This window comes from Canis lupus, chromosome 4 (assembly GCF_048164855.1).
Source record: "Canis lupus baileyi chromosome 4, mCanLup2.hap1, whole genome shotgun sequence".
Classification (NCBI taxonomy): domain Eukaryota; kingdom Metazoa; phylum Chordata; class Mammalia; order Carnivora; family Canidae; genus Canis; species Canis lupus.
This window is the reverse complement of record NC_132841.1, coordinates 68,393,108-68,417,276: the sequence shown is the minus strand read 5'-3', so window position 1 is coordinate 68,417,276 and position 24,169 is coordinate 68,393,108. Positions and strand designations below refer to the sequence as shown.

The following is a 24,169-nucleotide window of genomic DNA, read 5'->3' as shown; positions in this document are numbered from 1 at the left end:
TATTAAGCACTCTGCTTAATATATATGAAGGGACAATGTGTGCAAATAGTATAATGTTAAATATAATTATATATTTAAATATTTGTATATATACATATAACTTACATATATGTTCCTATAGCCTATAGACTTGTTTTATGAAGTTGCTGATCTTCTATTTTGAAGACTAAAAAAGGATTAATTTTTCAAAGTTGATTTGGGTTATATAACAATGGTGGACGGATGCATTGATTGTGAAATTTAGAATTTCCGTATTTGATACCTTCACAAAAAGAATGGATAATTGCAGGTCCTGGATATTGTATGCAACTAGTGGTTGACAAGGAGTTTAAACCAAATTATGTAGTGATCTATCTATTACGTTCATTCTCAAGAATGGAATTGTATTTTATGAACATTTATTTATTTGAGAGAGAGAGCGCACAAGTGGGGTGAAGGCACTAGGGGAGAAGTGGACTTCCCTGCTGAGCAGGGAGCCTAATGTGGGGCTTGATCTCAGGACTCAAGGATCATGACCTGAGCCAAAGGTAGACACACCCAACCTGACTGAGTTACCCAGATGCCACTCAAGAATAGAATTTTTAAATCCACTGGATTATTTTGAATGTATTTTTCTTTTTGCATGGTATAACAGATGATGCTGTCTTGCTTTTTATTGAATAATCTTAGAAACTTAGTTTTATAACAGATTGAAATAATCCTTTAAGGAACAGAGATGATCTGGCTTTTGAGTATTCTTTGGATTAGATCAAGGTAATCTACTTGAAAATGGATGACAAATAGTACTAAATAAGTATTTGTGTCCTTCTTACCAATAGAGATCATACCCAGTTCAATATAATTCACCTTTGTGGAAAAGAAATCCACAGGCCCCAAAAGGAATTATTTTAAGGTCCCCACTTCAGCAAACCAGGACTTCATACCTAACCTAACTGCAGTTTCAGCCTCCTCAGGAGAGTAACAGTTGTTTTTGTTTTGTTTTTTAAGTAGGTTCCATGCTGGGCATGGAATCCCACAACCCTGAGATCAAGATCTGAGCTGAAATTGAGACTACCATACCACACTTTGCCAACTGAGCTACCCAGGTGCTCCAAGAAAGTAACCTTTTTAACCCTCAACATGGAATTCCTGGTTAGCACTAGGAAATTTACTGATACACCTCTCCCATTCCCCTTAGGAGGATGACCTTGTGTACAACAGTGTACTTTTTGCTAATTTTTTTTTTCCATTTCTGCCTTTAAAGATTTAATTTTTTTTTTAATTTTTATTTATTTATGATAGTCAGAGAGAGAGAGAGAGAGGCAGAGACACAGGCAGAGGGAGAAGCAGGCTCCATGCACCGGGAGCCCGATGTGGGACTCGATCCCGGGTCTCCAGGATCGCGCCCTGGGCCAAAGGCAGGCGCCAAACCGCTGCGCCACCCAGGGATCCCTAAAGATTTAATTTTTAAAAAATAATCTCCACGCCTCAAGGTGGGGCTGGAACTTCCAAACCCGAGATCAAAAAGTCACATGCTTCACAGACCGAGCCAGCCAGCGCTCCTCCTCTGCTTTTTTAAATATTAAAAAATACTTATTTTAGAGGATGAGAGGGAGAGGGAGAAAGAAACCCAAGCTGACTCCACATTCAGCCTGAGATCAGGACGCCGAGATCACAACCTTGGCCCAAACCAAGAATCTGCCCCTTAAGCAACTGTGCTACCTAGGTGCCCCTCTACTATTTTATTTTATTTTATTTTATTTTATTTTATTTTATTTTATTTTATTTTATTTTATTTTATTTTATTTATTTTTTATTTTTTATTTTTTTATTTAATTTTATTTTATTTTATATTTTATTTTATTTTTTAATTTATTTTTTAATTATTTTATTTATTTATTTTATTTTATTTTATTTTTTATTTATTTTTTATTTTATTTTATTTTATTTTTTATTTTATTTCATTATTTTTTATTTTATTTATTTTATTTATTTTATTTTAATTTTTATTTTTTTATTATTATTTGTTTATTACCTTGAAAATCCTTTCTTGTCCTGCAGCTCAGTGGAGCTCCTTTCCATCTGCTTGATGGGATGCTTGCAGTTTCATGAATTGTTCAATAAAGCCAATTTGATCTTTTATACTACTCCGTTGAGGTTTCGTTTTTTAATACCTTTTAATGTGGGCTTATTATGGTAAAGCCTGGACAGTGTAAGTAAAATGGATAACTGTTCTGACAGGTCTAAAAAAAAAACAGCAGCAGGATTTCAACAGAAGCATATCTGGTTTCTCTTATTCTAGCCCGATTTCGCTACCCTTTTAGGAGATGCCTCCCTTCAGGAGTTTTTAACCGGGTCTGAACTTTTCTAGAGAGAATACAGAGTCCTCGCCTTGGCATACGGTCATTCGTGACTGGGCCCCTGGCCACCTCTCTGGTCCTGGTTTTGCTGCTCCCGCAACGAAAACAAACAGTAAATCAGAGACTGAATAACAAACAACTGCGCACTGAGCACGGCGGTGGGGAGAAGCAGCCACTGGCCAAGGAGCCCAGAAGGCAGCGGCAGCCGGCGAGTAAGTCGGGGTCGCCTGGGCCCAGACCGACAGGCCGCCTTGGGAGAAGCACGGACGTTACAGACGGGCCGGAGGCTTCACGGCTCCGGGTGAGGTTCGGGGGCTTGAGGCCCGACGTGAACGCGCAGCTCGTGAGCGAGCTTCCAGGTCGGGCCCCTCCCGCTTCCCTTCCCGTCCGACCGCGGCCCCGCCGGGAGACGTGGAGGGAGGGAGGGAGGCGCGAGGCGGGAGCCGGAGCGGGAGCCGGAGCGGGGAGCGCGCGTCACCCGCGGCGCGTCCCGGGCGGCGCCGGCGGCCATGGCGGGAAGCGAGCCGCGCTGCGGAGGCAGGTCCCCGCCGCCGCACCACAGCGACTGGAGCCGCCTGGAGGCCGCCATCCTCAGCGGCTGGAGGAACTTCTGGCAGTCGGTGGGCAAGGAGAGGGCGGCGCCCAGGGCCTCCCAGGAGGAGGCGGGTGAGGAGGCCAGCGCCCTGACGAGGCTGCCGGTGAGTGGCGGCCGCCGGCCGCGGAGGACCGAGGGGCCGGGCCGGGCCGGGCCGGGAGGGGGCGCCCCGCACGGGCGGCCTCGGGGCGGGGGGGCGGGTCGCCGTGCCCGGGTCCGCGTCGGTCCCCGTCCTGCAGCCGGTCCGGCGGGGTTGTCACCTGGCGGCAACAGTTGGCCAGAAACGCCGAGGCGTTGACCTCTGACGCTCCGCAGCCCGGTCGGCGGCCGCGGTCAGGTCACCCTCGGCTCTTCTACCCCCAAAACAAGTTTTGGCTCTAGAAGGCCCCCGCCCCGAACGTCAGGCTAGGGAAATAGACCCCTGCGGACTTCCTGGGCGGCCTGGGAAAGCCTTCGGCGACCGCGCTCAGCCTCTTTATCTCAGTTCGACGTACCGAACCCCGCAGTGCGAGGATAGGGCGGCTGTTGCCTTCGCGCGTGTTTCAGGTAACCCCACTCGGCTTAGGGGCAGCCGGGGCTCCGCGGCTCAGCGCCGCCTTCCGCCCAGGGCGTGACCCGGGTCACAGGTCGGGCTCCCTGCGTGGGGCCTGCTTCTCCCTCTGCCTGCGTCTCTGCCTCTGTGTCTCTCATGAATAAATAAATAAAATCTTAAAAAAAAAAAAAAAACCCTCACATTTAATTGACAATGACTGAGTTAAAAGTGCCTCAAGCTAAAACAAACCGCATCACTCTTTGTTAAACTTTTTTTCAGGCAGAGGGGAAAATGGACAGAGGAGAAATTCTTAGAAATTATTCAAATTCTCTATCTCAACTGGACTTGACACATTCTTCTCATGTCTATCAGATTGGAAACTGCTGTTCTTTGAAATACGGGTTTTATGGGGGAACTCAGATGGCGGATTTACTCTTTGATTAGAACTAATGACAACATCAGAAGTTTGTCAGCTTGATAAAGGTTTTGTTTTGAAGACTAGATTATTTCCTTCAGTGATTTGTTCAAATAAATGGTGTGGCAAAATACCCAGGAGGGGAAATTGAAGGACTTGGTTCTTGTGCTTGAGAAATACCAGAGCAATGATTGGTCTTTAATGAGTATTTCAGTGTGTCAGCAATTAAATGTTCACTATGTTCCTCTTTTGATGACAGGAAAATAACTTCGGAATGATAGATTTAATTATGAAAATACTGTTAAGTTGATCTTTATTATCTAGTGTGATTCTTTATTATTTTTGAAATTCATTATGGTATAATTAGTAAAAAGGCAAACTGCTCAGTTGACCTTTGGATCCCTGCTATAATAGAATAATTATAACTTATTATCAGAAAACAATTTTCAAGATAAATTTTTCATCCCTCTTACGGATTTGCTGTTTCTATTTCAGATTGATGTGCAGTTATATATTTTGTCATTTCTTTCACCTTATGATCTGTGTCAGTTGGGAAGTACAAGCCATTATTGGAATGAAACTGTACGAGATCCAATTCTGTGGCGATATTTTCTGCTCAGAGATCTTCCTTCTTGGCCTTCTGTTGACTGGAAGTCTCTTCCAGACCTAGAAATCTTAAAAAAGCCTATATCTGAGGTCACTGATGGTGCATTTTTTGACTACATGGCAATGTAAGTATCTAGGTTTATGAATTAAAAAGAAGATTCCAAATTTGACTGTATTACAAGTCATTGGTTTAAATTAGTCTTGACTCTGCCACTAATTTATTTCATATAATTTGGTTGTAAGTGTTCTTTTATAAAATTTGGGGATTAAGTTAAATGACCTCCTTCATAGGACTCTTTCAGTTTTCACATTTTATTTGCCTGTGGTTCCTGACTCTAGAGTATTTGAATAATTGTAGATAGTTCATATGCCAAGAAATAAAATTGTTCTTAAAAGTTTCATCATCTTTAGAACATTTGTCATTTTCTTTTTCTTTTCTTTTCTTCTTCTTTTTTTTTTTTTTTTTTTTAATTCATGAGAAAGAGAGAGAGGCAGAGGCATAGGCAGAAGGAGAAGCAGGCTCCCTCTGGGGACCCTGATGTGACACTCAGTACCAGGACCCCAGGATCATGACCTAAGCCAAATGCAGATACTCAACCACTGAGCCACCCAGGTCCCCATATTTGTCATTTTCCTAAATAGTGACTACTTTTCTGTATCCAAAAAAGGAATGATCAGTGATTGGAGACCAGTTCTTTGGCAGGGAAGAAAATCATTCTCAAGGTTCTGGGAAATAAGATTTTATTATCACCCAAAAGCATTGACACTTTTAAATATCATGTAGCTGAGTGAATAGTGTTGTTGAGCAACTATAGTATATTAGATTCCATGAGGGATGCTTTATGTTTGTTTACTTATTTAGTCATCTCCCAGTAAGGGATTATCTCTGTTACAGATAGGGAATTGAGGTTCAAAATGGTTATGGATTTGCTTAAAGTCATGTAGCTTATAAGGGACTGTTCAGATTGGAATCTTATCTTGCCACCTTAAAAACATATAATGTCATTGGATCTGTATGTAACCTACTTCATTGAGGGCCCCAAATTTAAGGCATTGTAAATAAATTAAAAGAATATTTATGTTTTAGGTAAGAATGGTTTTGCTCTGCTAGATTTAGTACCTAGATTCAGGATTTTTTTTTTCATATTTTATTTGAGTAATTCACATCTTTCCTTATTCTAATCTAAATACTTAGTCTTGTGAGACTACTTGATTAAAATGTGTGTAATATGTTATAAACAATTTCAGTAAGTGCTGTTGTACTCTTACTTGCTGGTTGTTACTTTTGCATTATCTTACATAGCCGACCATAGCATCAAATATATCATGCTGTAGAGCCAACTTTCCTCCAGGAATAGTTAATAATCATAGTAACTATTCATGATCATATAAAGTATTTTTATTGAAATATAATTAACATACAGTCTTATATTAGTTTCAGATATATAATATAATGATTCAACAATTCTTTGCATTTCTCATGCTCATCATGATAAGTGTACTCTTAATCCTGTTTTATTATCACTCACACCCCTACCAATCTCACCTCTGCTAACCACCCGTTTGTTCTCTGTATTTAAAAGTTTTTCTCTTTTTTCCTTTGTTCACTGTTTTGTTTCTTAAATCATAAATTTCTGATCCTTATAACCCTGGGTTAATTGTTATTGCTTAAATAATGCAGATGAAAAAACTGCTTAGCCAGATCTACCTAGCCTCAAAGTTGATTTTTTTTTTTCCTTCTTGAATTACAAGGTTCCTATATAAAGATCATTGTATTGTTAGGCTAGTAATTATCTTAACCAGCTTGACTTAGTTAAAGGGCTTTAGGTTTTATTTTGAGTACTGTGTTTTAATTTTTGATAACATGTAGAATTGGTAATTTAGTAATATATAGCTATTGAAAGAAATTGCATGGTCTTTTTCACATGGTTCTTAGTTTGCTAGATTATCTTTAAGGAACATTTAAGCCTCCCTGTATATTTAACACTTATTAAACCATTACATTTGAGACTGTTAATAGGAGTACTTAAGAAATTTGGTTATATTGGTGGCTTTAGTAATTTCTATCTTTTCTTTCTTTTTCTCCTCTAGAGACAATTTATGCTAATTCTCTATATAGTTTACTATAGGGTTTCTCAATCTTGGCACTATTGACATTTTAGACCCAAGTATTTAGACCAACTCTCCTATGCACTGTAGGATGTTTAGCAATATCCTTGACCTCTGTCCATTAGATATGCCAGCAGCACCACCCACTGACCCCCCAGTCATAATGACAAAAATGTCTGCAGACATTGCCAAATAAATGCTCCCTTGGGGTGGGGAGGCAAAATCTCCCCAAAATGATGAGAATCACTACTCTATGTAGTGAATTTTTATGACTGAAACAAATGTTAGACCACGAGAGAAAATGTTCCATGAGAAAATGAAAGATTAGAAAGTAAATAACCACTTCCTGGGGAAGACTTCCTCAACATTTGGACCACTTCTATTCTCAGAGTGCCTTTGCTTTTTCTTTTTATGACATCCGGTATACATGTTATAATGTGTATGTCCTCTACTTTCCTCCATGAGGATTGGAACTGTATTATTGTATCTCCTGTGTCTAGCATGTTCTCAATAAACTATATATTGTTAAATGAATAACTGGCTATGTTTTTTTCTGTGTTAATTTTCTAATTTGACAATTTTATACAGCTATAAGATGTGCTGTCCATATACAAGAAGATCCTTGAAATCTAGCCGTCCTATGTATGGAGCTGTCACATCATTTTTACACTCATTGATCATCCAGAATGAACCACGATTTGCTATGTTTGGACCAGGTTTGGAAGAACTGAATACGTCTTTGGTGTTGAGCTTGATGTCCTCTGAGGAACTTTGCCCAACAGCTGGTTTGCCTCAGAGACAGATTGATGGTAATTTTCATGTTAATCTATAGTACATAATAACCAAAATACTTTGAGCTTGACATAAATGTTAATAGATTAATTTTTAATTAACTTTTTGATGTAATGAAATATAGTAATTTGGTAAATAGGAGCTCCTCCTCCCCAGATCCCAGTGGGCTAAAAGAATTGATTTACTTTTTACGAGAGGTGAACTTCCTCTTATTTATTCAAATTTGTGTAATATAAGATTATATGAAAAAAAGGACAAAAAAGAAAAAAAAAGATTATATGAAGGTAAATTATATGTTATCAAGACGTTTGTACAGTACTTACATATTTTAAAAGAATATTAACAGCAAAAACCATTCAGTGTCTACTGTGGGCAAAGTACTTTGATATATATTGGAATTTTTAAAAAGAGCTAAATTAACACCTTCCTCTTCTTTCTATGAAAACAGTAATCATGTAGTTAGTTGGCAAGCAGGAGATGTAATAAATAAAAGGTAGTAGTGTAATCTAGCTTATACTTTGCTTATTCATTTACTGAAAGCACCTATTAGATGCGAGAGGTACAGAGATTTAAAACAAATATCAAGAATTTTGTCTGCCCTGAAGATACTTGGTCTAGATAAGGACAAAGATAAATATATAGGTAATTAGATATGGTATAATTAGTTCCTGGGTAGAAAGGGTCAAAGAAGGCTCTACGTTGAACATGATGCCCTATTTGAGTCATTAGGATGAGTTAAAGTAGGCCACTAAAAGGGGGAGGGGGAGAAGTATTGTGAGCAGTGAGAGCTACATTTCTAAAAGCACAAAGATGTGGATACATATGACACATTTGAAGTAGTTCTATGTGTCTAGAGTGGGGCTAGATGAAAAGACATGTATATGCCATGCTTAAGCATTTGGAAGCTGTTGAAAGATTTTAAAGAGATGTAAGATGATCAAGATTTCATTTGAGGAAGATCTGGCTCCTGAGTGGAAAATTTATTACAAGAGGCTATTTGACCATAATATCATGAAAAAATATGAAGCATGCAGTATTGGCCTAAATATGTATTAGCAGTATTTCTGATGTGGTTTTCCTATTGGATGATAGTGTCATTCACTAGGATAAGGAGGAAGAGAAACTTTTTGAGGGATCTTTATAGGGAGAATGACAGCTACTCTTTGGAATATGCTGACTTTGATAACTCTGGGAGATATAAGTAGAGATGTCTGCTATAAGCAGTCCACTTGAATGGAAACTCCATTAGCACAAGAGTCTTACCAGCTTTATTCTTAGCTGTGTGTTTGGTGTCAGGCATATAGTAGGCACTCTATAGATTTGGTAAATAAAAGAGCAAATGACTTTGTGGATTACTCTATGCATCCAGATCTCAAGAGCAAGATCTGGGTTAGAAATCAAGATTTGGGAATCATGGTGTCCACGTGGACTTGGAGTTTCTGAGGATGAAAAATACTGTGAACCAGGTGCTGAAATCTTCAGTGAATGTTTGAAGGAAGAGGTTATTGAAAGGAGACTCATAAATAATGAGGTTGAAGAAGGGGAGATGGTACTGCAGCTGAATGGTGTATCTCAAAGAGATGAAGTTTTGGGAGGGCTGGTGAGTAACAGGACATAGCTCTGAGGAGTAAAGAGAGCATCGACCCTACATTTGCATCCTAAAATGTGGAAGAATAAGCAGTTTTGTTACTTGAGAGTACTGCAAGAGAAGCAGCACCTAAGGGTAGGCCAGTTCAGGTAAGGCCATGAAGTAGAACACCTAAAGAAGAGAGGTTTGGGATGTGGGAAAATTTGCTGATCATGAAGTGCAAATTTTATTCTACAGACAATAGAAGTGATTGTTCATAAATGTCATTTTAATTATGCCTCAAACCCTGCAAGATCAGGGAAGAATGAGGGGATGGGGGCTGGCAAGGTGGTACAGAACAGTGTGAAGATCATATTGATTGGAGGTTAGATGTGTTGAGAGGATAATCTCTGGAAGTTAAACTGATGAAAACAAAGAGATATAGTTGAATTTGTCTCTGTGAGGAGTTTGTGCAACAGACCTGGTGGCCAGGAGATCAGAGTCATGCTTGCAGTTCCACCTACCAAGATTTCTGCATATATGTTGCCTGGAATGGTGACATAAGATGGCATGACAGGTTTATTTAAACAACTAGATTGGTTATGATGCAGGTAGTAAGGGTATAAAAAGTGGAATAAGATTATATTAAGTTGTTTTTGAAGAGCAATGGCTTTGAAGGAAAGAAAAATAATTAGGTAGGCATTTTTAAGCCAGAAGAAGAGTGGACAGTAGGGTAAAAAATGGATGTAGGAGACTGGTTAGAGTGATTGCGAAAGTCCAGGTGAGGTTATGATTTTAGACTAAAAGAGGAATTGAGGATGGAGAGAAGTAGGCAGATCTAAAAGGGCATTTATATGAAAAAAAAAAAAAATAGAGCCATGGAAGAAAGAAGGATCTTTTCATGAGGTAAGAGTGTTAGCCCCTGAGTGTTAACACAGCCAAAGAAGGGAAGAGATTAAGAAAGGACAAATAAGAGTGTTGAATAATTCGGTTAAATAATCAGCTTCAGTAAGAAGCTAATATTTAGTATGTGTTATTTACCAGTCACTCTATTAGGAGTTTTACATGTATAATCTCATTTAATGTTATAGTATCTCTAAGAAGTATGTATTATTTTATATATTTTTTAAAAATTTATTTATTATTAGAGAGTGCAGTGGGAGGGGCAAAGGAAGAGGAACGGGGAAGAGAATTAGAATTCTCTAGCGGACTTCCCACTGAGTGCAGAGCCTGATGTGAGGCTCTATCTCACAACCCTGAGATCAGGACCTGAGCCGAAATCAAGAGTTGGACACTTAGCTGAATGAGCCACAGGCACTCTATATTCTTGCTGTATTTTGATGTCAAAACTAAGGCTCACAAAAAATGACAGTGTGCCAAATTCAAGAGTATAGCCCAAGTTTAATTTCACATTTCAGTATCTGTATATTTCCTCAATTTTCTACAGTGCCATTGGTGACTTCCCATCAATTTAAAAACATTTTCAGAGGGAAAAAAAGCCATTTCACTGAATATATATATGGAGTGTATGACAAACAAGAAACAAAAAAGTTGGGAAATGAGTCTTAGTCTAGGAGATAGATATTACTAGATTACTAGCTGTTAATGATGCCTCTGCTACTAATATGATGATACAGAAAGGAATGCTATAAGCCTATCAGTTCTCTGTTCTTTATCCATATTTTTATTATAATGTAAATGAAAACTGCATACAGCACCTATGCCTTAATACAAACATTTCCCTTTATTCCAAAGCTATGTATAACTTGTCATGGACTTTTTGGTTGCTCTTTTTGCTTGCACTGAGTAATTTTTTCAATGTGATCTTTTTTTGAATTTCTTAATGACTTGCTTTGATAACTGTAATTTTTTCCTTTAGGTATTGGATCAGGAGTCAGTTTTCAGTTGAGCAACCAACATAAATTCAACATCTTGATATTATATTCAACTACCAGGTAAGGCTGCCTACTTGGTGGCCTACCTGAGGCATCAGGACTTGAATACTTTAGGGGGGGTGGAGTCTGCTTAGTATTTGTTTATGTTTTATATTTACATTTTTCTTATAGAAAGGAAAGAGATAGAGCAAGAGAAGAGCATACAAGTGCAGTTAACAAGATGTTCAGTCTACAGAATGAAGGAGATGATCAACAAGGAAGCCGATATAGTGTAATTCCACAAATTCAGAAGGTGTGTGAAGTTGTTGATGGATTCATCTATGTTGCAAATGCTGAAGCTCATAAAAGTAAGCATTATCATATTTTCTTTTTAAGAGAACCTTTTTTTGCAAAGCAAATACAATTGATTTTTTGGGATTTACTGTGACTTCTTAAGAACATGGTGGTTAATTTAATAAATGTGATTCTGTGACCATTAATGTTAGTAGTGGGTTCTCAAACCTTGATGTGCATTAGAATCATCAGAAGAGCTTGTTAAAAACAGCTACCTGATTCCTACTCTAGTGGATTATAATTCATAGATTTGGATTATTTCTTCGTTTTTTTTTTTTAATAAGTACCCACAGAATTCTGATGCATATTAAAGTTTGATACTAGAACTACATACTATTTCTTGTTGTATGCTTCTGCACTTACTGATGTTTTGTCTGCTGCTAGCTCTATTCAAATAATTTATACTGATAACTGGAAAATTTTACCTTTAAGATAGTAGAGAGATGTGTGGGATTAGTTAAGAATACTTTCCACATATACTGAATAATTGCCCTTCACAATGCTATTTAGGCATCAAATCAGAATATTATTGGGGCACAAACCAGTATTGTAATTTTTCTCCACAATCTTTTGTGAATAAGTTAATGCATGAATATATAATATATTGTTCTCGCTCAGAACAAGGTAACAGCGTTACTGAAAGAATTTAAAGCTTATGGTGCACTGAAGTTAACCAGAGCTAAAAAGTTAAGTTCAGCTCAACTACTGACTAGTTGGAATCAATCCACTGCATTAGTGTTCTAGCCGAAGAAGAAGCATACCCATTTCTGGGAATATATTTTCTTTGCCTCAATCTTTTCTTTACTGTTCTTCCACAAAAAAACATTTAGCATTAAATTAAACATTATAAAAGATACAAAAAAATCAAAATGAAATGACCCATTAACAAGAGATGAAGCAATCAATGGAACCATACCTAAAGATAAAACCAGATGTTGTCACTCAGAAATGGATATTGAAATAACTATGATTAATATGTAAAAGGATCTAGTGGAAAAATGGAAAATATGCATCAATAGGGATTTCAGCAGAGAGAAAGAAGAAAGAATAAAATGGGAATGCTAAACATGAAAATATAGCAGGTGAACAGTTTCCTTAATGGATTTATCAGCAAAAGAAACCTTTGGTAAAACTGAAGATAAATTGGAATTATCCAAAGTAAAATAGGAAAAACCAAGCTGGAGGAACCCATCAAGGGAAACAGCTCTAGGGTCAGTGGACTTTTTCTCAAGGGGCCAGAAAATAGTAAATATTTTCAGCATATAAGCCATATGATCTCTCACACTCAACTCTGCTGTTAGAGTGCAAAAGTAGCCATGGACGATTTATAAACGAATGGGCATGGCTGTTTTAAAAAAAAAATTATAAAAATAGATCCATAGAATGTAGTATGCCAATACCTGGTATAACTCATGTGTAATTGGAGTCCCAAAACATGAAGAAAGAGAATAAGGAAAAATAAAATTTTGAACAGATAATGGCCAAAATTATTTCAAAATTACTGAAAGACAGCAGACCACAGATCCAAGATGCTCAGAGAACTCCAAATAAATTAAAAATAATAGTAATAAATAAAAAATATATCTAGATACATTATGGCTAAACTGATGAAAGCCAAAGATAAGGAGATTATCTTGAAGATAGCCAAAGCAAAAGAAAGCATACATATGGAGGGCCAAAGATAAGGACAAAGATTTCCTGAAAGAATTGCTGAAGGCAGTGAAGGGAAATCTTTATGGTATTGCAAAGTGGAGAAAACCTTATATCCAAAGATATCTTTCAAAAATGAAAGCAAAATCAAAACTTTTGGACAAAACCTGAGAAAGTTCATTATCAGCTGATTTGCATTACAAGAGATATTAGAGAAAGCTCTTCAACCAGAAGAATATACCAGATGGAAAATTGGATCTTAAATGAAAATGAAAATCTAAAAAAAAACAAAAGAAAATGAAGAACCCTAGGATGGAAACAATGTAGCTATATATAAGATTTTTTTCCCCTAATTTTTATTTTTTTATAATTATGTACAGGAAAAAATTGTAAAAATGTATTATGGGTATATGATTCTTTTAAGTAAGATACATAATAACAATACAAGCAAATGGAAGGGATCAAATGGGAATACATTGGTATAAGGTTTTCCTATGTGTGAAGTTGCATAATACTATCCAAAGGTAAACTTACAAAAATGTGCGTGGTAAATCCTTGGGTAGCCACTTAAAAAGTGAGAGAGGAAAAAAAAAAAAAAAAAGTGAGAGAGGTACAATTAAATAAGCCAGTAATGAAGGTAAAATGGAGTAATTACAAACTCACTCCAAAGAAGGGGGGGTGGATAAAGAACAAAGAACAGATAGGACAAGTCAAAATCTAAAAAGTATATGATTAGATTTCTATGCACCGTTGGGATGCCTGAGTGGTCCAGCAGTTGAGCCTCTGCCTTTGGCTCAGGGCGTGATCCCAGGGTCAGGGATCAAGTCCCACATCGGGCTCCCCACAGGGAGCCTGCTTCTTCCTCTGCCTATGTCTCTGCCTCTCTCTCTCTGTATCTCTCCTGAATAAAATAAAATTTTTAAAAATAATAATAATAAGTACACCTTGTTGATAATGACATTAAATATTGATTCATTTTCTTTTCATATATAACAAATTTCCTCCAACCTAGTGACTTAAAATAACACCTATTTATTAGCTCATAATTCTCTGTGTCAGAAGTCAGCACAGCATGGCTGAGTTTCCAGCTTAAGGTCTCACAGGCTGAAATCAGAGTTGGATGGTTTGATGCAGTACTTTCTGGTGGCTCTGGGGAAAAATCTGCTAACTCACTGAAGTTATTGGCTGAATTCAGTTCCTTACTATTGTAGGACAGAGGTTTTTGTTTCCTTGCCAACTGTCAGCTGAGAGCTTATGTCATCTTTTAGAAGGTATCTTCATTTCTTGCCTTGTGACTTCCTCTTGTCTTCAAATCTAGCAATGGAGAATCTTTCTAAGAAAACCTCAACTCTTTTAAGGGCCTGCCTGATTAGGTCAGCCTCACTTAGTATAATGGCTCATTCTTGAGGTCAGTTGTGTATTATGATGTAGCCTACTTATGGCAGTGATACCCAATCACTGATTCTAAGTTTCTTCCACACTCAAAGGGGAAGAGATTATACAAGGGTGTGTGTGAATCATTGGGTGTCCTTTTAGGATTTTGACTACCTCACAATATCAGCAATTTACACAGTCTAATGAAAGGCAGAGATTGTTGGTTTAAATAAAAGAGCAAGACCCAAGTATATTTTTAAATTGTTTAAACTAAGGTCTTTGAAAGAAAGGGTAGTGTTAGCTACAAAATTTGTGAGAGGAAAATACCTATATCAAAGTATTTTTGCATTTAAACTCTGGAGACATCTGAATGGTATTGTGACCTTTTTTCCCCTCTAATTTCATTGAAATTCCTATCCTTGAAGGCTATCTAATAGTAGTTTTATGACAAATCAGTAAATGAACAGCGATAGAGGCAGTTTGTTATGTTTGGATCCTGGTAATTTTTTTGTTTCCTTGTTTTGAAGTTTGTTTTATTATTTTAAAAATCCTTATAAAATGCAAATTAAGGGTTTTGACTACATTCTCTAGGACATGAATGGCAAGATGAATTTTCTCGTATTATGGCAATGACAGATCCAGCTTTTGGATCTTCAGGAAGACCTATGCTGGTTTTATCTTGCATTTCTCAAGCAAATGTAAAAAGAATGCCCTGTTTTTATTTGGCTCATGAGCTGCGTCTAAATCATCTAAACCACCCATGGATGGTAAGGTCCTATCTCTGGTGAGAAAAATCTTGTTTTATTTTTCACTGTTCTCTATTTGATTTTATTCTTTCCTACTCATTCTCTTTAACGAAATAGCATTCTAAAGTTAGTTTTAATAGCTTGATCAGCGGGAGATATTTGATTGGTATCAGTAAGTTTTACCTGATCATTTGGTCTCTCCTTGCCTCTCCTATCAGAGACACAGTGAAATAACAACTGGAGATTGGTGGTTTTTTTTTTTTTTTATTTTGTTTTGTTTTGTTTTAGATACCAGTATCATGTTTTTTTTTTTTTTTTTTTTTTTTTTCCCCAACATTTAAGTATTATGCTTTAAGGGTCATCAGAAATACAGATTTCATCTTACTGTTCCTTGCTTTCCAAATTTTATTTTAATCATGGAATCCTTTCTTCAAGTGAAGCCTTACATGAAAGCTCCTATGTAAAATAAAGAAAAATTAAAATTGGAAGTGCTTATGCTTAATAAGAGGATTTTCTTCCTTCCTCCTTGCATACCTTCTGTGGAGTCTTCTAAAGACTCTTTTGGAACACAGTTTGAAAGCTATGCATAAAGGTGTACCTTTCTGAGTGGTACCATTAGGAAGAGTGGCATTACCATTAGGAAGAATGGCAGTCTTAATACATTTTTGCAGTTTGATACCACTTTTACCAGCTGACTAGCTGGAATCATTAAAAAATGTTTTAGTTTTCAAAGTGGATCCTTTGGAGGAATTTTTTTTTCTAATACAAACAAGTCATGGAAATGGTTCTTCCCTTTCCCAAAGCTGAGTTCCAAGATAAATAAGCCTCAGTTTGGTAATAATTATAAACAGATCATATTTTTTATCTAAGTTCTCTAGAAGACAAATTTGAATGAGTCACCTAAAGTTTACTGGGATTTTTAAAATCCTATTTTTTTTTTTTTTTTTAGTATCTAGAAAAATGTTTCTTTTATTCATAAGATTTTGGAGTCAGTTTCTTACAGTGATCTCTCTTATCTGCTCATAGGTCCAGGATACAGAGGCTGAAACTCTAACTGGTTTTTTGAATGGCATTCAGTGGATTCTTGAAGAAGTAGAATCTAAGCATACAAGATGATCCTCCTTTTAGACCTTGGAAATTGAAACCCCTTGAAACTTGTTACTAAGGTCATGATGTGAATATTTTGCTGAGTCAGCTAATTTTGTCCTGCCTTTTTGCAGGTGGGCTTTATATTGGGACAGCTGTAGCTGCTGTGTTTTTTATATAATTTTTACTTTTTACCTTAAATCAATTACAAGAACAATGTTTCAGCATTTAGCCCCCAAATGAGCCTTTTAAGACTTTTTGATAACTTTTATATTTTCTTTTTTTAAAATATTAAATTCTGAAAAAAACAAATTTGTACTTCTGTCATTCCTTGTGATTTCTAATTTCAGTTCAGAGGTTGCCCTGGTGGAGAATAGCAAATTTGCTAAGCTTTCTATAGGTTCCTTTCAAGAATCCTTAACTGGTTCTCAAAAAGAAATTTTAATTTTTAATAAATATACTGTTTAAAGACTGGGATATTCATTAGAATTGCACTTATTATTATGGCCATATACCTTTTGGGTTTTTTTTTTCTGAAACAAATTAATTTTATATCATATTTAGTACTGATTCAGTGAAAACTTTCCTGGAAGTACTTGCTATTTCACATAACTTTGAAAGTTCATAAAATTCTAAGGCCAAATTCTATTCCATACTCATAGAGAAGATATCCCATAAGACATGATCATAAGACCTTCTTACAAATTGCAGAGGAAATGTTACAGCTTTCTTATCTCATTGGAACTGAGGAATTTTAACATTATAATAAAATGAGCACAGTATTTGGGTTAGGGTTAGGGTTAAAAGAAAAAAAAACAGTGTTATTATGATGCTGTGCCCAAGATATAGCCTACAACCCACAAGAGAGTGCTGCTCCAAAAAAGGGAGCTCCTACGTATGGGTACACTCCTTCAGGAGTTGGCTTCAGCAGCATGTAGTTGAGGCAGGATGGGAAATGCTGACATCCTACTCCTGTGAAGATATTTCTCTAACTTAGAGAGACATTGTGGTTTGGCTTCCTTGGCTGCCCCAGTCTAGATTGGAGTTTCCATCTTGCTGAGTTGGAGGAGGGAGGGAGTTGGAATAAGTTTTGGCTCAAATCCCAGACACTTGCTGTTCTTACTGAGTTTTAGTAGATTTTTTTTTTTCTTGGAAAATATTTCTTTATTTTCTGTAGGCTTTGGGACCATATATAGAGACTTTAAATGGTTGTTTTTTAAAAAAAATAATTTCCTCCAGTTTTTCTAGGGAGCTATTCCACAGAACCCTCATGCTATTATGCCAAAATTAGATCTCCCTATTTTCCTTGTTATATTTGTAGTACATCACCTAATTCATTCCTGATATTGATGTTATATCGTTTTTCTTCTTGACCAATCTAGCTAAAGTTTTACTGATTTTATTATTATTCTAAAAAAACCCACCTTTTGGTTTTACTGATTTTTCTATCTTTCATTGACTTATGCTCTGTCTTTTTCTGCTTTAAAATCTTTTTTATTTCATTTTTTTCTAGTTCTTTTTTTAAAAAAATATTTTATTTATTTATTCATGAGAGACACAGAGAGAGAAAGAGAGAGAGAAAGAGAGAGAGAGAGAGATAAAGGCAGAGGCACAGGCAGAGGGAGAAGCAGGCTCCATGCAGGGAGCCCGACATGGCCCGGGTCTCCAGGATCACGCCCTGGGCTGAATGCAGCGCTAAACGGCTGAGCCACCCGGGCTGCCCTTTTTTCTAGTTCTTTAAGGTAGATATTTAGATCATTAATTCTGTTCTTTTTAAAATTAATTAATTAATTTTTTAAATTGCTTAGTATGGAGCCCAACATAAAGCTTGAACCCACAACTCTAAAATCAAGATGTGAGCTGAGATCAAGAGTCAGATGGTTAACTGACTGACTCACCCAAGAACCCCTATATTTTTATAAATAAGCATTTAAAGCTATGGGTTTCCCCTAAACTCTCTTTAGCTTCATGGACACATTTTGGAATATTGTATATTTATTATTATGCAGTTAAAATATTTTCTAATACCTTCACTTTTTAATCCATGGATTATTTAGTGTCATTGTTTTAGTGTTGTTTAATCTGTTACCTATATATTTTATTGTTATTGATACCCAATTCAATGTCTCTTTTTATCAGAGAATACTCTAAAATTTTAGTCTTTTTAAATTTGTTGAACCTTGCTTTATGGCCCAGCTTATGGTTTATTCTGGTGAATATGCCACATGCACTTGAAGAGTTTATATTCTGTAGTTGTTAGGTGGAATGTTTTATAGCTACTTATTAAGTTAAAGTGATTGATAATGTTTAGATGTTCTATATTGGTTATATTGATTTTTAAAAAGATTTTATTTTTAAGTAATCTCTACACCCAATGTGGGGGTTGAACCCACAAATCCAAGATCAAGAGTCACTCATTCTGAATGAGCCAGCCAGGCACCTCATATTGATTTTTATATAGTTGTTTTTATCAGTTACCAATAGACATTAGAATCTTTATGATTAGGGAATTGTCTATTTTTCCTTTGAACTATTAATTTTTGTTTAGTGTGTTTTGATGACATTTTTAGGTGCACATATGTATATGACTTATTTTTCTAATGAATCAACCCTTTTATCATTATTAATGATGTCCCTTTTACTGATAATATTCATTATTGTGAAATACATTCTCTAGTATTAATATAACCTCTTCAACATTAAAAAAAATACTGATCTCATGATAAATCCATTCAACCTAAATCTGTCTTTATGTTTTAAGTGTATTTCTTGTAGATAGGATATGGCAAATTTTGCTTTTTCCATTCTGGCAATACCTGCATTTTAGAAATGTATAGATCATTTACATTTAATGTGATTATTGATATGATTGGCTTCAGATCTACCATTTTATTATTTGTTTATCCCCTCTTCACTATTGTTGTTTCTCTATTCTTTCTATTTTGGATATTTCATATTTTTTAGAAATTGATTTAAGTTTTTCTGTTAGTTTTTTAGCATGTCTGCATTTTTTAGAGGTTTCTCTAGTGATTGCAGTATATTTCCTTAGCTTTTGAAAGTTTTCTTATAGTTAACACTGTACCAGTTTTGTAATATTTACAAATGTTGTAACTGTGGGTTTTATTATTCATACCATTTTTTTGCTATAGCTATTAAATATAGTATATCCCTGTATGTTATAAATCTCAGGAGGACAGTGTTATAGTTTTTGCTGGGTTGGCAATTTTATTCTTTCAGCCCTTTCAAGTGTTCCTTTGTTTTCCTCTAGCTTCTATAGTTTCTGGTAAGAAATTACTAATTACATCTCTATTCTTTTGTATATAATTTGCCTTTTTTTTCTGCTTTCAAGTTTACTTTTTATCTTGGTCTTCAACAGTTTAACTACAGAGTGCCTAGGAAGACCCTGTTTATAATTATCTAGGTTGGGAGTTACTAGCATATTGAATATTGAAATTCATGTCATTTACCAAGTTTGTGAAATTTTGGCTCATTATTTCTTCAAATATATTTTTCTTTTTTTTTCTTTTTTTTTTTTAATTTTTATTTATTTGTGATAGTCACAGAGAGAGAGAGAGAGAATGAGGCAGAGACACAGGCGGAGGGAGAAGCAGGCTCCATGCACCGGGAGCCCGACGTGGGATTCGATCCCGGGTCTCCAGGATCGCGCCCTGGGCCAAAGGCAGGCGCCAAACCGCTGCGCCACCCAGGGATCCCTCAAATATATTTTTCTTCTCTATTCTTTTCTTTCTTCCTCTTTGAGTCTATGTTGTGTAACAACACATGTAACACCATTTGTTATTATTTAAACTTCTCTGAGGCATTGCTAATTTTTTTCAAAGTTTTTTTCTTTCTGTTCTTCAGTTTGCATAATTTTATTTGATTAACCCTAAGATTTTCATACTCTATATTTTGTTAAATCAATCAATCTTGTGAATTTTTATAATGTATTGGTTCTATAATTTCCTTTTGGTTCTTTTTTTATTAATTCTATTTTGTATCTCAGATTTCCATTTTTCCCCCCATTGAGGGTATACATTCCTGTACATCACTGAGAATGTAATAGCTGTTTTAAAATCCTTGTCTGAGGGCAGCCCTGGTGGTGCAGCGGTTTAGTGCAGCGGTTTAGCGCCGCCTGCAGCCCAGGGCATGATCCTGGAGACCCTGGATCGAGTCCCATGTCAGGCTCCCTGCATAGAGCCTGCTTCTCCCTCTGCCTGTGTCTCTGCCTCTTTCTCTCTCTGTGTGTCTCTATGAATAAATAAATAAATAAAATCTTTAAAAAAAATAAAATAAAATCCTTGTCTGAAAATTCCAAATCTGGAAGCGTTAGTTTCCATTGGTTTTCTTTTATTAAAGTAATGAGTGTCATTTTCATTTTTGTATCTTGCAGAGTTTTGTATTGTATTCTGAAAAATATAAATGTTAAGTTGTGGAGACTCTGGCTTCTGCTATTTTTCTCCAATGAGTGGTGTTTCTTTTGTTTAAACAAATAACATGGTTGGATATACATTGCAAACTCTGTTCCTTGAGTAACAGTTCTACATGCAGTTTATCTTTTTTATTTAAGTGAACAACTTGAGTTGGTTTCTCACACAAAATTTAGCCAAAGATATAGACCGAGAATTTAGTGATTCCCTTCCTGGCTTTTTCTTTTCTGAGACTCATTTTTTCCTCTTTAGTGGCTACGGTTGCCCTCAACCAAAATGAGACATTTTTCTGTTTTTTAGATCTGCTCTCTGTCTTTTGCCAGAATTCCTGTTGGGGGATCAACAACTTATTTTCACATTTGGAGTTCTTCCATTTGCAATCTAGTATATCAATCATATTTTCATTAAAAGCTTCAGTGGTCTTTTTCTTATGCCAGCAAAATCTCTCTTCCTACGTCGGAGTGATATCCCACCCACAGATACCAAATTAAGCAGTTGGTCTCATAAAAGCAAAAGCTCTTTGATCACCAAGAAGAGGCTGTTTATTCTTAGAATTTATTTAGACGTTTCTACCTACTGCTCTTGATGGCCCAAAGTAAAGTATAATTTTCATTGTTTTTCTATTTTCTTGTTACAGTAACAATCTCTTGTGACCTAAATTCTATCTGAAAGAAAGCAAAAATTCTTAGCGGTTTTTACACTGTCTTTTTAAACACCTTATTATTTCCCGGATCAGTGTTCATTTGTCAAAAAATTTCTAGCATTAGGTCTACACACAGTAGCTGAACTATATTGATCATTACTGTACACTGTGAAAAGTTCTCATGTTTCATTTTCTCCTTGATTTTCAATATTATTTCATTTTTACTATATAGTGAGATGACTTTTTACTGTTTTTTTTTTCCCTTCCCAATTGAATTATGTTTGCCTTCATATTCTTTGACCCTTGGAAGAAGTCCTAAGCAACTTTTCATAACATTTGATGTCTGACCCATGCTACAGCCTCAACAAATTAAATATCCAATATTTAAAATTTTCCAGTTGTTTATTCTTCCTACACATTTGCATAAGAATGTTGTTAGAAGCAGGGCAGCCCCAGTGGCTCAGCGGTTTAGCGCCACCTCCAGTCTGGGGTGGGATCCTGGAGACCTGGATGGAGTCCTGTGTCTGGCTCCCTGCATGGAGCCTGCTTCTCCCTCTGTCTGTGTCTCTGCCTCTCTCTCTCATGAATAAATAAGTAAAATCTTAGAAAAAAAAAAAAGAATGTTAGAAGCAGCATAACTAAGTTATTAAGGATCCTAAAACCAAATTGGTCTGAGTTCACATCTTAACTTCATTACTGTGTGGTCTTAGCCAAGTTTCTTATCTTCTGTGTGACTGAGTTTCTCTAATTGTAAAATGAAGATAAAAAAATACCTTATAGAGTTCTTAAAATGCTTAAATAAGTTAATATTTTAAAACACTAAGGACAGCGTGTTGTACAAAAAAGTGCTCTAAAATTGTTTAATAAAGTTTGATGTACAGAACAACACCATTATCAAAAAGTTATTTTTTAATCTCATATGAAAAACCTAATGTAAAAAGCTCCATTTACTTAAGAAAGCATATAAAAACCTGTCAGTAGATAGATCTAGTGAAATCTGGGGGATAATAGAGCTCTGATTTTTTTTCTACGGAAATATAGAAATTTTAGCTAAAAATTTGGCAAAGTAATATTTAATTTTTTTTGCCATAATAGCACTATAAGTTTTACACCAGAATACATTGATGATCATTTTCTGTTTTCTACCAGGTAAAGTACAAAGTCTTAGCTTGTTTGTCAAATTGATACTATAACTAACAGAAGACTGTTCTTAAATTCTGAAAAATATGACAGTGCTATCTCTAGATTTCCAGAAGGTGGTACTATTGCTACATACAGAAAGAATTTGTTACTAAAAAAAAGATATTTCAACTTAACTCTTATAATTTTGATCAGATTGGATTTTCAGTAATATTTTCCAAAGTGTGTTCTGAGTATAGTAATTTCCTTGATAACTGAGCATAGCGTTAGTTCTTAGTGGATTAAATAAAGTTAAGCATGTTACACAGGACTTCTCAGAACTTTAATGTGAATCAAAGATCATTTACTGTGAGGCATTTTTATTTTGTTTTTTTTCACAGAATATACCTAAGGATAGATACAGATTAGATTTTGTAGAACAAAATTAGAGAAAATGGCTTTAAAGGAATTGAAACTCAATAAAATATGATTTTAAAATGTTAGGATAATCCACAGAATGGAAGAAAATTTTTTACAAATGGCATATGTGATGAGGGAGTTATATTTAGAATATATAAAGAACTATTACACATCAATAATGGAAGATAAATAAAAGTCAAGGGATTGTTCATAAATAGACGAATGTATAATGAAGATGTAGTATATATATACTACACAATGAAATATTAGCAATGAGAAGGAATGAAATCTTGTCATTCACAGCAACATGGATGGACTTAGAGGGTATTATGCTAAGTGAAATGAGTTAGAGAAAGATGTATGCCATATGATTTTACTTAAATGTGGAATCTAAAAAAAAGCCAATAAACAAACAAGAACAAGAAAGAGGATCATGCATAAATATAGAGAACAAACTGTTGCCAAAGGGGAGAGGGATAGAGAATAAGCAAAATAAGCAAAGGGGTTTAAGAGGTATAAGATTCCAAGTTATGTAAGTCATGGGGGTGAAAAGTACAGTATAGGGATATAGTCAATAATATTGTAATGACTTTGTATGGGGACACATGGTAACTACACTTTTCTTAGCATTCTGTAATGTATGTAATTGTTGAATCACTATGTTGTACATCTGAAACTAATATGTCAATTATACTTCAGATAATAAAAAATCAGCAAAGAATCTAAAGATGTTTCTCTAAAAACAATACACAAATGACCAATAAGTGTGTGAAAAAATACTCAACATCATTAACCATCAAAGAAGTACAAATCAAAATCATAATGAGATATGATTTCACACCTACTTGGATGACTACAATAAAAAAGAGAATAAGTTTTAAGGAGGATGTTTAAAAATAGAATGGTCAGAATGTAATTATTTTGGAAAGTGATTTGGCAGTTTCTCAAAATGTTAAAAATTGTCTTACCATGCGACCCAGTAATTCCCGCCCTAGGTATATACGTAAGAGAAATTTAAATGTGCATACAGAAACTTGTATGTATATGTTCATAGCAACATTATTCATAGTAGCCAAAAAGAGAAAATGATCCAAAGGTCTATCAACTGATGGATAAATAAAATTCTGTATATCCATACAGTGAAATATTATTCAGCAATAAGAAATGCTGACACATACTATAATATGGATGAAAACATTCAGTGAAAGAAGCCACTCACAAAGGACCACATATTACAAGAGTCCATATATATGAAACATTCAGAATCGACACAAAGTAAATTATTGGTGAAGGACAGGGTGATGGAAGCATGGGGGTGGATGGCAATAAAATTTATTTTAAACATCTATGTAGACACTTGGATTTTTTCTTGAATAGTTTACACTATATATCGCTTAGTTTCAGTAGCCAGTTCTGGATCACGTGTGCTTTCTTCTTTCATGTGAAGACAGTCGATTATTAAGTAAAAAAAAAAAAATCCAGGAGAATAATTTGCTAAATGAAATAGAAAGTATGATAGCT

General features: G+C 35.6%; 1 protein-coding gene across 3 annotated transcripts in view; it reads left to right on the top strand.

Annotated features, from left to right (window-relative positions):
• Nucleotides 1–2,802: 2,802 nt before the first annotated feature.
• FBXO4 (F-box protein 4) overlaps nt 2,803–24,169 on the top strand; it is a 44,257-nt gene continuing 22,890 nt past the window's right edge. Inside the window, exons 1-7 of one of the 3 annotated variants that reach the window (XM_072824753.1) lie at nt 2,807–3,037; nt 4,377–4,612; nt 7,185–7,405; nt 10,835–10,910; nt 11,022–11,197; nt 14,799–14,991; nt 15,980–16,351. In XM_072824753.1, the coding sequence (XP_072680854.1) occupies nt 2,849–3,037; nt 4,377–4,612; nt 7,185–7,405; nt 10,835–10,910; nt 11,022–11,197; nt 14,799–14,991; nt 15,980–16,007 (1,119 nt within the window). In that variant the 5' untranslated portion in view covers nt 2,807–2,848 and the 3' untranslated portion in view covers nt 16,008–16,351. Of the gene's footprint in view, nt 3,038–4,376; nt 4,613–7,184; nt 7,406–10,834; nt 10,911–11,021; nt 11,198–14,798; nt 14,992–15,979; nt 16,352–24,169 lie in introns of those variants that run through there. The other 2 variants (XM_072824752.1, XM_072824754.1) reach the window with 2 other exon arrangements.